Source organism: Heterodontus francisci, chromosome 27 (assembly GCF_036365525.1).
Source record: "Heterodontus francisci isolate sHetFra1 chromosome 27, sHetFra1.hap1, whole genome shotgun sequence".
In the NCBI taxonomy this organism is placed as follows: domain Eukaryota; kingdom Metazoa; phylum Chordata; class Chondrichthyes; order Heterodontiformes; family Heterodontidae; genus Heterodontus; species Heterodontus francisci.
In genome coordinates, this window is record NC_090397.1 from 70,749,052 (window position 1) to 70,763,067 (window position 14,016).

At 41.5% G+C, this 14,016-nt stretch overlaps 2 protein-coding genes across 9 annotated transcripts in view; one reads left to right on the forward strand and one right to left on the reverse strand.

Moving 5' to 3' along the window:
- Positions 1-3,873, forward strand: part of tmem243b (transmembrane protein 243, mitochondrial b) — a 49,141-nt gene extending 45,268 nt beyond the window's left edge. For all 4 annotated transcript variants that reach the window (XM_068059601.1, XM_068059603.1, XM_068059602.1 and 1 more), the window contains exon 5: positions 3,126-3,873. In XM_068059601.1, the coding sequence (XP_067915702.1) occupies positions 3,126-3,248 (123 nt within the window). In that variant the 3' untranslated portion in view covers positions 3,249-3,873. The remainder of the gene's footprint in view (positions 1-3,125) is intronic.
- dmtf1 (cyclin D binding myb-like transcription factor 1) overlaps positions 3,680-14,016 on the reverse strand; it is a 63,560-nt gene continuing 53,223 nt past the window's right edge. For 4 of the 5 annotated variants that reach the window (XM_068059598.1, XM_068059599.1, XM_068059596.1 and 1 more), the window contains 3 exons: positions 10,336-10,485; positions 7,115-7,247; positions 3,680-4,858 (listed from right to left, as the gene is read on the reverse strand). In XM_068059598.1, coding sequence (XP_067915699.1) covers positions 4,782-4,858; positions 7,115-7,247; positions 10,336-10,485 — 360 coding nt within the window. In that variant the 3' untranslated portion in view covers positions 3,680-4,781. Of the gene's footprint in view, positions 4,859-5,337; positions 5,436-7,114; positions 7,248-10,335; positions 10,486-14,016 lie in introns of all 5 variants that reach the window. The other variant, XR_010977702.1, reaches the window with a different exon arrangement.

Sequence of the window (14,016 nt, forward strand, 5' to 3'; positions counted from 1 at the left end):
TGTTGCCTGGTCTGGAGAGCATTAGCTATGAGGAGAGGTTGGATAAACTCGGATTGTTTTCACTGAAACGACGGAGGTGGAGGGGCAACATGATAGGGGTTTACAAAGTTATGAGCGGCATGGACAGAGTGGATAGTCAGAAGCTTTTTCCCAGGGTGGAAGAGTCAGTTAACTAGGGGACATAGGTTTAAGGTGTGAGGGGCAAAGTTTAGAGGGGATGTGCGAGGCGTTTTTTTACACAGAGGGTGGTGAGTGCCTGGAACTTGCTGCCAGGGGAGGTGGTGGAAGCATATACGATAGCGACGTTTAAGAGACATCTTGACAAATACATGAATAGGAAGGGAATAGAGGGATATGGGCCCCGGAAGTGCAGAAGGTGTTAGTTTAGGCATGCATCAAGATCGGCGCAGGCTTGGAGGGCCGAATGACCTGTTCCTGTGCTGTACTGTTCTTTGTTCTAGGAATGTTGAGATTGGAAGAGGGTTAATTTCAATGCAATGAGAAGGGATCTAGCCAAGATAAAATGGAACCAAAGACTGACAGGAAAAACTGTAGCAGAACAATGGGTTATTTATAAAGAAGAGTTGCTTCAGGTACAGTCTAGGTACATTCCAACAAGGGTGAAAAGTAGGGGAACCAAACATGGGGCTCCTTGGATGATGCATGTCAGGTGAATTCTTCAAGTGAGAACCAGGCCATGGACAATAAGTTGAGAGGGGAGGTGAAGAGGAAAATAAGACTGGCAAATAGAGAATGAGAATAGAATGGCAATCAACATAAAAGAGAACCCAAAAATCATCATCTGGTATGTAAATAGTAAGCACGTAGTAATAGGTACATTCGGGCCTATTTGGGGAAAGAGGGTGATTTCTGCTTAGAGGTGCAGGGCAAGGCTAGAATACTTGCTGAATACTTTGCATTGGTGTTTACTAAGGAAGAGGAATCTGACAAAATGTTGGTAAAAGTGGCGAGAGTAAAGACAATGGATAGGGTAAAAATTGAGTCTGTGGAGGTACTGGAAAGGTATGCACAGGGTACATAAGTCACCTCGTCCAGTTGGCTTACATCGTAGGTTGCTAAAGAAAGTGGGGGTGGAGGTAGCGGAAGGGCTTGTCATAATGTAATCTTCCCTCGATATGGGGGAGGTGCCAGAGGATTGGAGTGACAAATGTGACACCCTTATTCAAGAAAGGGTGTGAGGGCATTCCTGGCAACTACAGACCGATTAACATCAGTGGTGGGTAAGGTTTTAGAAACAATAATCAGGAAAAAAATCAACAGGCACTTAGAGAGGTTTGAGTTAATTAAGGATAGCACGGATTTGTAAAAGGCAGATCATGCTTGACTAATTTAATTTTTTGATGAAGGGAGTGCAATGGATGTTGTCTATATGAATTTTAAGAAAGTTTGAAGTACCACAAAAGCTTAACAAAATTGAGGCCTATGGAATAGGAGGGTCAGTATCCAATTGAGTAAAAAAATTGTCTCAAGGACAGAAAACAGTGAGTTGTGGTAAATGGTTGTTTTTCAGATTGGAGGATGGAAGATAGTGGTGTTCCCCAAGGGTCAGTGCTGGGAACATTGCTTTTTTTTTTGCTATATGTAAATGACTTGGATTTTGGAATACAGAGTAGAACTTCAAAATTTGCCGATGATACCAAACTTGGAGGTGTGGCAAACTGTGAGGATAATGTGAACAGCCTGCAGCAGGACGTAGGCTTATGGAATGGGCAGACAAGTGGCAGATGGAGTTTAATATTGTCAAGTGTGAGGTGATGCATTTTGGCAGAAGGGATAGAGAGAGGCTATATAGACTGGCACAGTTCTAAAGAGCGCGCAGGAACAAGGGACCTCGGGGGTGCATGTGCCTCGATCTTTGAAGGTGGCAGGAAATATTGAGCGCTTAGCAAAGTATTTGAGATCTTCAGCTTCATAAATAAAGACAGAGTACAAAAGCAGGGAAGTTATGCTGAAATTTATATAGGTCTGGTCAGGCCCCAACTAGAGTGTTGTATCCAGTTCTGGTTGTCGCACTCTAAGAATGTGTGGGTCCTGAGAGGATGCAGAGGAGATTTACCAGAATTATTCCCTGGGAATTTTAGTTACATGGTTAGGTTGGAAAAGCTGGGGTTGTTCTCCCTGGAGCAAAGGAGATTGAGGGGAGATATGATAGGTGTAGAAGATTATGACAGGCTTAGATAAGTTAGACAAGGAAAAACAATTCCCATTAACTGATAGTACAAGGACTAGGGGACACAGATTGAAGGTTTTGGGCAAGAGATGCAGAGGGAATGTGAGGAAGAACTTTTTTTTTTACACAGTGACTGGTAATGACCTGGAAAACTCTGTCCACCTCGAGCTGGCATAGACTTGAAGGGCCAAAAGGCCACCTCCTATGCGGAAATAACTATAGTAAAACTACAGAAATATTGAGAATAACAATTTAATGAATTTAACATTTAATAAATTTGAATGTTTCTAATCTACTTACCCTCACTTTCCCCCTATTCTCTCCATCCTATTAAACCTTTAGTTTACTGGGTCCAAGTTTCTTGGGGCCCTATGTCAGAATGGCAGTGTAAATTTGTTAAGAGATGCAGCAAGGATAGAAATGGGGGCTGGAGCTGGAAATGCTGGGTCTTTGCCCAGAAAACATTTTGCAGCCAACGTGTACAGGGGTCTGTGGTGGGTGGAACTTCTGTCCAGGCCAGACATATGACCTCTGCTGTCAGAGGAAGTAGAGCCACATTGAGGACTTCCCCAATGCAAGACTTCCAGATGCAGGGAAGAACCCAGTAGACAAGTCAGCTTAGGGTCAGCATTGGAAGACCCTGGAATTGTTTACACCAAATGGTTTGGTTTAGCCTCTGAGCAAGGGGCTCATGTAAAGGCATGGGAAGCTAAATACAGTCTGGGTTCTTTTTCAATATATTTCCCATCTGTAATATTTGATCTGTATAAACTCAGTTTCCTGTGTGTATCAGAATTTGCAAGATCCATCCAGATTGCAGCAGAAGTTCTCCACCCTCATACAAAACAGTTACCTTCCTATAAATAGTCTTTAGCAATTGATGGAAGCTGAAGTACACGTGTCATTTAGTTCACACTAATTTAATATTTTTCAGATTTTCTGGTATCGCCAAGGAGACCTGGAACCTAAGTTCCGGAATCTAATCTACTACAATTTATTTTCAATCCTTATGCTGTGCATATGTGCCAACTTGTACTTCCATGATGTTGGTAAATGACTTGACAGTACCAGCTCGAGAATACACTTCAAGTTTACTATGTGCTTACAAATGAAGATCTCGAATGGAGAAATGGAATTTCTGGTCTGCACAGCAAGGAAGAATGTTTTGTAAAAGTGGAACGAGTTTCCTTACCAGCTTCGTATTGTAATACAGAACTTGAAGCATCGTGGATGCAGTTTGCGTCCTGCATAAGCTGGGGTCGATGCCACAAACATTCATGCAATTTGTCTTTCCAAAATAAATTTTAAGACTTGCACTAAGTGAACATTCCACACTTGCCAAGGTTTTGAAATGACACACACATTCTCTTTGTAAAAGGTGTTTCTTTTTCTCTCCTGCAAATTGTTTTTTTAATTATATAAAGCACTTGAAGGACAATGACCTGTTTAAACGAAGTATAACACAAAGTAGAAATAAAGATACTGCAGGACAAATATACTTTTATTTTGTCTTAAGTAATGAAATAATTGCACTATGCAGCCACTTAACTCTACTGGATTTTTACAATAAAATGAAATAGCCAAACGAAGACTGTGAACCAATACTAGACAATACAACTGTAAGAAAGCATTTACTTTGTTTTAAAGAATAAATAGTAATAAAATAATTTATATACATTGAACTTGTGTCTACACTTTCTGTTCATTTGTGCACAAAAATAAGTTGAATACACTAATATTGATTAATTCCTGGAGATGGTCACAAAATTTTGACAAGTATTTTATCAAATTTATCATCACTGTAGTGCAAGTTTGCTTTTGGTAGGTACAGTTTTTCTTTTTCCTTAATTATGCCTAGGGCACATAATTCTTGTACTTTTCCTACACAATAGTGAAAGGTAGTTTTTTTGGGGTGAGGGTGGGAGGAGGAGAAGGGGATAGTCTTTTCCCCCTACTAAACAACCAGTTCTAGATATAAACATGTTTCTGAAATACTGTGGAGTTACAATAGATGTATGAAACGCATTTAAACCACATTTTTAACCTGAATTATATATAAAAAAAACCCTTTTCCATTCAAAATGTGTAACTTAGTTCAAAGTCCTTGACATAAAAGCAGGATTATTAAACTAGAAATGCCCACGTAACTCTAAAGGTGATATTGGTAAAGCAAATTTCAGCACCTTTAGCAGTGATGGTTCATCCAGTAAAAAAGTTAACACTTTTTCTCCAATTTCAGAGGCAGTTTCTCAACTCAAATAATCCTACATGCCAGTCTTTGACACCATTATATTAAGGGGAAGGGTGATGTAATTTTTTATATATACTTATATAATTTTGGTAGTTTTCTTGGCACAATGTCACACACTTTAGTTTACATTGTTTAGTAAATTTGCACCATAGGAACACTTTTTTAACTACTCTTCATTTTATGCAGTTTGTCTCTTGAAGGTAGCACCATACATTCAGAAATGTTAAATTATCAAGAGGATTCATTAGCCACTGACCATTTCATAGTCAGTGAATAACACCTTTAGATTACTCCCTATTAAAGATAGAGCACAACAGGTATGCAGAGCAGTCGTCATTTTCAATCATCAGGATCTGGGGTTTCCAATGATGAACCAATGATGTCTGAACAGTCACCCTGGGGTTGTAAAATGGGATCTGTAAACAGAATGAGAATTTTAATCTCAAATGTAAGTGTAGTAAACTAGGGTATTCAAGCCTGTAGGACACATGGAAGCTAACAAATCAGTTCATTTGAATATTTTTTAAATGTGCCCGTCTAGGTGACGGTAGTTAGTGCTGAGAAATGGAACAGTTTCCATTTCAGAAACACATATCAGCATCAAGCACACCCTACACAGGTTCAAATACTTAGCACAGCTAGATATGGAGTAAAGTTCCCTTTGCACTGCCTCAGCTCCAACCTCAGGAGTATATCCCATAGTGTGACTTGAGGGGAAATTGAAAGCGATTGCATTGACCAGCTTTACCCACCACAACCATCTTGCTTTGTGCCAGGTATGACATAAGCCATTGGAGAGTTTTCCCTTGACCCCCATTGACCTCTGTTTTGCTATGGTTTCTTGGTGCCATACTTGGTCGACTGCTACCTTGCTGTCAAGGACAGCTCCTCTTACCTCATCTGATATTCAGCTCTTGCGTCCATGGCTGGATCAAGGTTGTTTTGAGGTCTGGAGCCTGGCTCAATTTCAATGTTCTGATAAAAGTCACACAACTAGAAGGCAGGAGTAAAAAAAAAAATGAAAAGTTCTGAGCAAGACTAGAGATTTGGAGAATAGATCCCCAAAATAATATGTGGAATAGACTTCTTGTAAAAACAGTTATTACCATGTAGATAAACGCCTTCACAAAAAGAATAGGATTTAAAGGCTAGAAGGATAAGTGCAAATGATGAAATATCTGTGGAACATGAGGTTTTTGTGCTACTGGGACTATGGATCTATTACAAATGCATCTGATGAGAGTTAATAAAGTGGATTATAAAATTGGTTTGATACTCGAGTTTTGTTAAATTACTTAGTAATCGGGTCAAATCCACAAAAACTTTACTCTCCTGGATATTTTACCAACAATTGTTTATCTTCCTTAGGAGAAGGGATAAGCTGGCATCCATATGGGGCTGAATGTCTTAGTGAAATCTCTCATGTCTGTACTTGTGCAAGACGGCCACAAGCATGATGAACATTATATTCACCTTGTACTGTAATATAGAGATTGCTCTTGTGACCTTCCAGTTAAAATACATCTTTACACAGGGTAATAACTATCTCAGGCATGCAAGACCTGCATAAAATTCACACTTGGGCTGATAATGTGGCATGAATATTACCACTTAAGTGCCAGGAAATGGCCATCTCCAAAAATAGAGAATCATTGCTGAATTGCCCACCGTTAACATCCTGGGTGGGGGGTGGTCACCATTGACCAGAAACTTAACTGGACCAGCCATATAAATACCATGGCTACAACAGGTCAGAGCCTGGGTATCATGGTGCATGCCTCACCTCTTGACTTTCCAAATCCTTTCCATCACCTACAAGGCACAAGTTAGGAGTGTGATGGAATACTCTCCACTTGCCTGAATGAGCACAGCTCCAACAACACTCAAGCAGCTCTACACTATCTAGGCCAAAGCAGCCCGCTTGATCAGTACCCCATTTACTCCCTCCACCATCGGTGCAACGTGGCTGCAGTTGTACCATCTATATGATACGCTGCAGCAACTCCCAACCTGTGACCTCTACCTCTGAGAAGGACAAGGGCATTAGAAGCATGGGAACACCACCACCTGCAAGTTCCCTGTAAGTCACACATGATCCTGACTTAGAAATATATCACCATTCCTTCATTAGCGCTGGGTCAAAATCCTGGAAAACTCTACCGTAACAGCAGTGTAGGAATACCTTCACCACCCACTGCAGCGGTTCAAGGAGGGGGCTCACCACCATCTTCTCAAGGGCAAATAGAGATGGGCAATAAAGGCTGGCCTTCCCAGTGATGCCCACATCCCATAAATGAATAAAAAAGGTAGGTGGAGGTTTACCCTGCATTGCTACGCTGGTAGTGTACCTGATGATGCTGACATTGGGTGCTCAAAATGGAGAAGTGTCCATTTCCCAGCACTGACATCCCCCACTTAATTAGTACCAATAGTAAAATGGCTGCATCTTCACAAGCACAAACATATCCTCATTTTAATGCTTCAAGGCTGCTTTTGTTACAAAAGACAGTGAAACTATTAAAAAATACCATTTTGAAGTTACTATTTGACTATTTTCCAAGAAATACAAGATTATTGAGTTAGTTTATTTATATAGTCTTAATAACTATAGGTATATATGTTCATTGAAAATATAAATACGCAATTAACCGTTCACAGAAAAGATTCCTTACCGGTCAGTGTTGTTAACGGCAAAACTGACTCATTATCAATATCATCTGTTGATTGAATAAACCCATGATCCGATGAAACAATAAGTGTAGTTTCTTCATCGATGCCTGATTCAATATTGGGAGAACCTAGAGCCTATTGAATGGAAACATTTATTGAGAGACATAAATTACATCCTGAATTCAATCACAGGCAGTATTGGGAACATGAACAGTGCATTATTTGGCCTCAAAAGAGAATTAAAATCTTTTAGGTGTGTAAGACAACAGCAATAATAAGATATACAAGTATTATTACACTGGTGATTAAGCTTAAAAGTTGACAGACTTGCCCTCTATTGGGTCACTCAGCCATCTCTCCTATTACTACTTTGCAAGATCTACATATATACAATAATATTGCTATATCTTTTTCTGATTAACTATATAGTGAAACATTAATTTGTTTTTCAGTGACAGCTCTTATCTCAGTTACATCAGCACCACTTAGATCAGATTGCACTTCAGCATCCTGTCTGAGATGTGATTCATTAATATTTACATCTGAACCCATCACATCTTCACTACTATCAGAGTTCAGGTTTGACTGGGCAATTTCTGTTTCAGTAAGGTCTGTCTGACATGTGCTTTGCTGTTGAGTTAACTTTGCCTGATTAATCTCTCTGTTGGCATCAGTTTCAAGATATGTGGAGTGAATCTGTTGCTCTGTCAAATCCGTGTGGTTGATTTCTGAATCAACTATCAAATCAGCTTAGGTTATAGAAGAAGTGATGTCATCAGTGGCAACGGCATGGATGATGACACTCGATGTGTCATTTGTACAATGACATTTTCACTAATATCGTGAAGAAGAGCCTTAGGCTGCCAAGAGATGTCAGAGTTTGTTGGGTCAACATTTTCATCAATAATATCTTAAAAACTCTAAGCACTTAAATCATGAACTGTGCCCTTTAAACTAACACACGCTGCTAATTAAACATGCACCAAGTTCAAGAAATATTTTGGAAATATTCCGATAAAGGGGATTTGTAATGGAGAGATATGGAAACAAATTGAATCAAAAATACTAAGGTTTACTATTTGCTGTAAGCTTTTCAATTGTATACATATTTATATCTATAACATATTGAAAGTCTTGCTTAAAGCACATACTTTAAATGTCACATTTACTTACAGGAATACTTTCCCCATCAGACTGTGTTGCTACACCTATTCTTGTAGTAAAATAGTCTATCTCCCAACTCACCATGAGCAATGACACAGATCTTATGTCTGACATCATACTTGATTATAGATGCAAAATAATATGAAAATACTGAGTGTTTCGGAGATCGTCTGAAACTGACAAGCACATTCCAATCTACAAAGTTCTCTCACCAAATTACAATTAAGCTCCAAGCAACCTCAAGTTGTGATTACTTACAGCAATTAGACTTTGTGGCCTCAAACACTTAAGTCATCTTAAACAGTTTGACCTCAATAATACACTGTACATCACATGGTATAATGTTTCTGTCAATACAGAGTAGTTATCATCTCTTTACCACATGAGCAATTCCATGGAAGGTAAAATGATATGAATCATGTGCAAAAACTTTTGTTACAGATGAAAACTATCTTAAAATGATGGGTTCTTTTGAACAACAGCCTGAAAATAACAAGCATTTTCCAAACTACAACACTCCCTGACCAAACAGCAGTTAACTGTCAGTCACCATAAACTGGTGCATTCTCCATGGCAACGCCTCTACCAATCAGAGTCCATTTGCCAACCAATCAGCACTCTCTTCTCAGAGTATAAATTTTCCCTTACATTGGTATTCTTGCGTATTGTTCTGATGAGTGCAAGATGAACAGCTTCGACAACATGTCTCTGTTTTCAGCAATACTCAAATTAATTAGTAATGTACTCAACACTACAGCTCTTAGTTAATGGGACAGTTCTACCGATACCATTCCAATGCTGCTATCTGCAAGGAGTGACATAGGAAATAGGAGCAAAAGTAGGCTGTCAAGCATGCTCTGCCATTCAAACAGATCATGGCTGATCATCTACCTCTACGCCATTTTCCCCATAATCCCCTGATGTCATTAGTATGTAGGAATCTATCAATTTCTGTCTTGAACAATGATAGAGCTTCCACAGCCCTCTGGGGTACTGAATTCCAAAGATTCACCAGCGTCTGAGGGAAACCATCTCTGAGTTATACCATGAACTATATATCATTCATTTGCCAAGGACACAGAGAGTGGAATCCATGCAGATACACAAGCAAGCGCAGAGGTTGAATCATTGCCATCTGAATGTCAGCTAAATTTCATCACTGGAGAGCAGACTGTCCCATAGTTATTTGGTACAAAACGTGGTTGGATGGAGGTTGTGCTGGTAGTGTGTGTTTAACAATAGCTTACAAATCCCTACCTGATATTTATATTATCACCTGGTACATACAAGAAATGTAAAATGTATCTTTCATCATCAATCCCACTCATTAGCATGAGAGAGAGAGAAATCTGGATGCCTTGCTGGAAATTGAAATACCTCATGCAAAACTGTAGTAAGCTGCAATCACTGTCAAAATTACGAGGTGACAATTATAATAATTACTTAATATTAATATTTTTGGCATCAGGTGGCAGGACCGTATCTCCAACACAGAAGTCCTCGAGGCGGCCAACATCCCCAGCATATACACCCTACTGAGCCAGCGGCACTTGTGAGGGCTTGGCCATGTGAGCCGCATGGAAGATGGCAGGATCCCCAAAGACACATTGTACAGCGAGCTCGCCACTGGTATCAGACCCACCGGCCGTCCATGTCTCTGCTTTAAAGACGTCTACAAACGCGACATGAAGTCTTGTGACATTGACCACAAGTCGTGGGAGTCAGTTGCCAGTGATCACCAGAGCTGGCGGACAGCCATAAAGGCGGGGCTAAAGAGTGACGAGTCGAAGAGACTTAGCTATTGGCAGGAAAAAAGACAGAAACGCAAGGAGAGAGCCAACTGTGTAACAGCCCCAACAACCAATTTTATCTGCAGCGCCTGTGGAAGAGTCAGTCACTCTAGAATTGGCCTGCTTCACAAACCACTAACCACCTCCAGGAGCTTACCCATTGACTCCTGAGACAAGGAGGCCAAAGAAGAAGAATATTAAGGTAAACTACATTATTGTTATACTGGAATTTCTGAACTACTGGATCTGATTCTTAAACCCATACTTACTGAGAGTGTGTGCACAATAATCTGTTCTGGAGAGGATGGTGAGGTAAGGGTAACAGTTGGACTAGTTGTCAGTGTTATAGGAAGGCCTTGACTTGAGCTAGTCTGAATCAGGTAAGTTCCCGGTGTTCCTGTGGGCTGCAGTCGAAAAGACTAAAAAGAAAGCAACAAAGGTGAGCTTCCACATAAAATAGCAATTCAACCCTCTAATTTTGGGTGAATAAAAAAAAATGCATTTTTTAAAACAATATATATCAAGAAATTAAGACAAGGAAACAGGCTGTTTGCCCAACCAGTCTGTGTTAGCATGATTTGAATTTTCCCCTTTCCATTGCTGCTTTTTAGAACTGGAGTGATATGAGGAGAAAGTGTTTCACACAGAGAGTTGGTAAGATCTGGAACACACCACCTGAAAGGATGGTGGAAGCAGATTCCACATGAATGTTCAAAAGGCAACTGGACATGTATGCGAAGAGGACTAATTTGCAGGGCTTTGGGGAAAAGACCAGGGTGTGGGACTAAAATGGACAACTCTTTCAAAAGAACCAGCATACGCAGGACAGACCAAATGGTCTCCCTAGGTGCTGTAAGATTCTATGATTCTAAGTAGATCCATGCCAAGGAGTGGAGTTTCTGCTGATTGTAACACAAGCTAGTAGGGGCAGATAGAGACTCAGGTCTCAGGTGGGCATTGAGGACTGTGAGGGACAAGAATCTTCCACCAAATCATTGGAATAAGAGTATAGAAAAGTCTCCTCTGATGATCAGTGACTCCTTCTCCACAACGGAGCTTTTTCTAATTGTTCTTCCTCCTTTACCTGCCAATTCTCTCCATCCCCCTTCCCTGAAGGACTGTATTAATTTCTCTCTCGGGGTACAATTCTCCAGACAAGACCTGTTCAAGACCTCACCCAAGTGGCAGAGTGCCCACAGACTATTTGACTCTGTGGGCATCACAGCCAAACCTGATCTCCTCCTTGTTGATTGTGTTACGATCAGGTGAGGAAGGGGTCCAGAGTTCCCTTTCAGCCTTCACCTGGTCTTACCGAAACAGGGTTTAATTATAAACACGCCTTGTTTTTAGCTCCCCCTTGGTGAATCCTTGTTCACCGCTTTCCAATTATAAGGCAAAGAAACCAGCACAAACAGGCTTTCTTAGGTTTAAAGAAGAAAAGTTGAAATATATTAAACTTAAACTCTAACTCGGTTGAAACCTACGGATACACAACACACCCACACGAGCATGCACACGCGATTCACACACGCAAATAGAGACAGAAAAGAGCAGAAGAAAAATAAAGTGGAAAAGTTTGGGGCAATATCTGAAGAGTTTTTGTTACAGTTCTTTGAGCTCACTGTCGAGTTTTAAAAATTTTTTTATTTAGAGATACAGCACTGACCTACCACCTACCTACACTAGGGGCAATTTACAACAGCCAATTTACCTATCACCTGCAAGTCTTTGGCTGTGGGAGGAAACCGTAGCACCCGGCGAAAACCCACGCGGTCACAGGGAGAACTTGCAAACTCCGCACAGGCAGTACCCAGAATCGAACCCAGGTCCCTGGAGCTGTGAGGCTGCGGTGCTAACCACTGCGCCGCCCCGGCGATCGGTGGATCCTCTCCACCCCAACCCCTCAAAAAGCCCCGTTCCCTGTCCCAAGGCCGGGCTCCAGTTGGCTGGGGATGTTACTCATCCGGGTAATAATCCTCAGGCTCTAGCTGATCCGGAGGGCGTTCTCCGCTCCATGTATCCGAAATCCAGGAAAATCTGAAATCCAGCATGGTCTTGGTCCCAAGGGTGCCAGATTTTGGATATCGGACCTGTAGTAATGTAACCTGTAGTTCTTGATGGTAGGTAGATCATGCTTTTTGTTGGGGCCCAGTATTCTTCTTAAACCTTGTTTGCTGTCGGAGACTTTTCTCTCTTGGGGTTCATGTGTCTTCAGTGGATTCAGAGGCTTGTGAGAAAGAGATAGGAGCAGACAGCAGAGATCTTCTCAGTCCAGGAGCAAAACAGACTTTCTCAGTTCAAACTGTTTGTACAATTCAGAAAAACCCAGGTTGCCAAGCAGGTTAGTCATGTGATTAACTGGTCTGACCACGTCTTGGATTGTATAACCTGAGTAGTCTCTGGAATGCTCCTCTTACACACAATACCTGGTGATCAAGGTCCATTGTGGGTTGAATGTGTCAGGGAATAGTCCTTTGTCCTTCCAATCATTGTCTGTTAAATGTCTTTTCAGCCACGGCTGATCTGTTTAACAAGTCCTTTCTTCACTCCAGTAACAGTTTAAAATCAATGCCGTTGACAAAATTAATGTGCTTCATCTTTGGCAGGTGGGGGCCCAGCAAGACACCTCCAAACCCAGTGGAATGAAAGGTGATTTGAGAAAAGTGCATTACATTAAAAGGTTTGAGAGAAAATATAAGATACAGAAAACAAACCATGCATTTTTCATTCATTCACAAATCCTACAACTTATTAAAATCACCCCTTTTTTGGCATCCCAATAAACATGTGGTTCTTTTTTGGGGAAGTTTCTCTTCCATTTGCCCATTTCCATGGCTGCCTTGGGTCTTTGTTCCTGCTGAGGTAATTTTCTTTTCCAGGAGTAGTGGGCGGGTCTATCCTGAACTCTCTTTCAGTGCTTTGCTGAGTCATGCAAAGGCTTTTGACTTTGACTTTCGGGTGGTTTTCTTTTTTCTGAGGTGGGGGTCCCTTACAGTTCACCAGCCCTGTGCTGGAGGGTCCTCCTAACACCGGTTCTGGAGGGTCCTCCTAACACCGGTTCAGGACTTAAGAGTGCAGGTTTCACTGTAGGTTGGGGTTTCCCCTCAACCTGGCACATGTGGCAACTCCTGCAGTACTCCACCACATCTTTGTGGAGTTTTGGCCAGTCAAATTGCTGTCTTATGCGGGCTTTGGTCTTTCGTATACCGGCATGTACAGCCACTGTAGTCTCATGGGCCCTTCTTAATATTTCTCTCCGGCACCACTCCATTTCCTCATCAGTACCTCATTCTTTAAATAGTAGCAATCAGTGACTCCCTCTGCTTCACTTTCAGACTGGGTAGCCTGTGCTAACTCTCTCAATACTGGGTCGGTTCGCTGAGCCTCAGCGAGGGAAAATCCATTTAATTCATTCCCTGGGTCTTCTAACTTTCCAAAGAAAGTCTCAGACAGACAGACCTGGTCATCAGCCTGCCAAGCCAATGCAGTCTCCTCTCGGGGAGCTGGTTTGATCATGGCCTGATCCACTACACATTCAGGGAAACTGCAGGGATCCGTCTCCTGCCACGACCCTGTCTCTCTGACCTCCTGCAGTCTTTCTTTCACTACTTGGGAGACTATCACCTTCACCCCCACCAGATCATTACCTAGGAGTAGGTCAACTCTGTTCACAGGCAAACTAGGGACAATCCCTACGGTCAAGGTCCCGAAACTAGGTCACACTCCAGGTACACCTGGTGTACAGGTACAGGCATACACTGCCCTCCAGTACCATTCAGGTGTTCACTGCACTCTCTGGGGGAAAGGTCAGGCCTTTTCCCAGTAAAAACGATCTATTGGCCCGTGTCTCTGAGAATTACTATGGGATTGTTTGCACCACTCGAGACGTATGGGGTTACTTTCCCTTCAGACATAAAACCTTCATAATCCTCAGGAATCCTATTAAATTT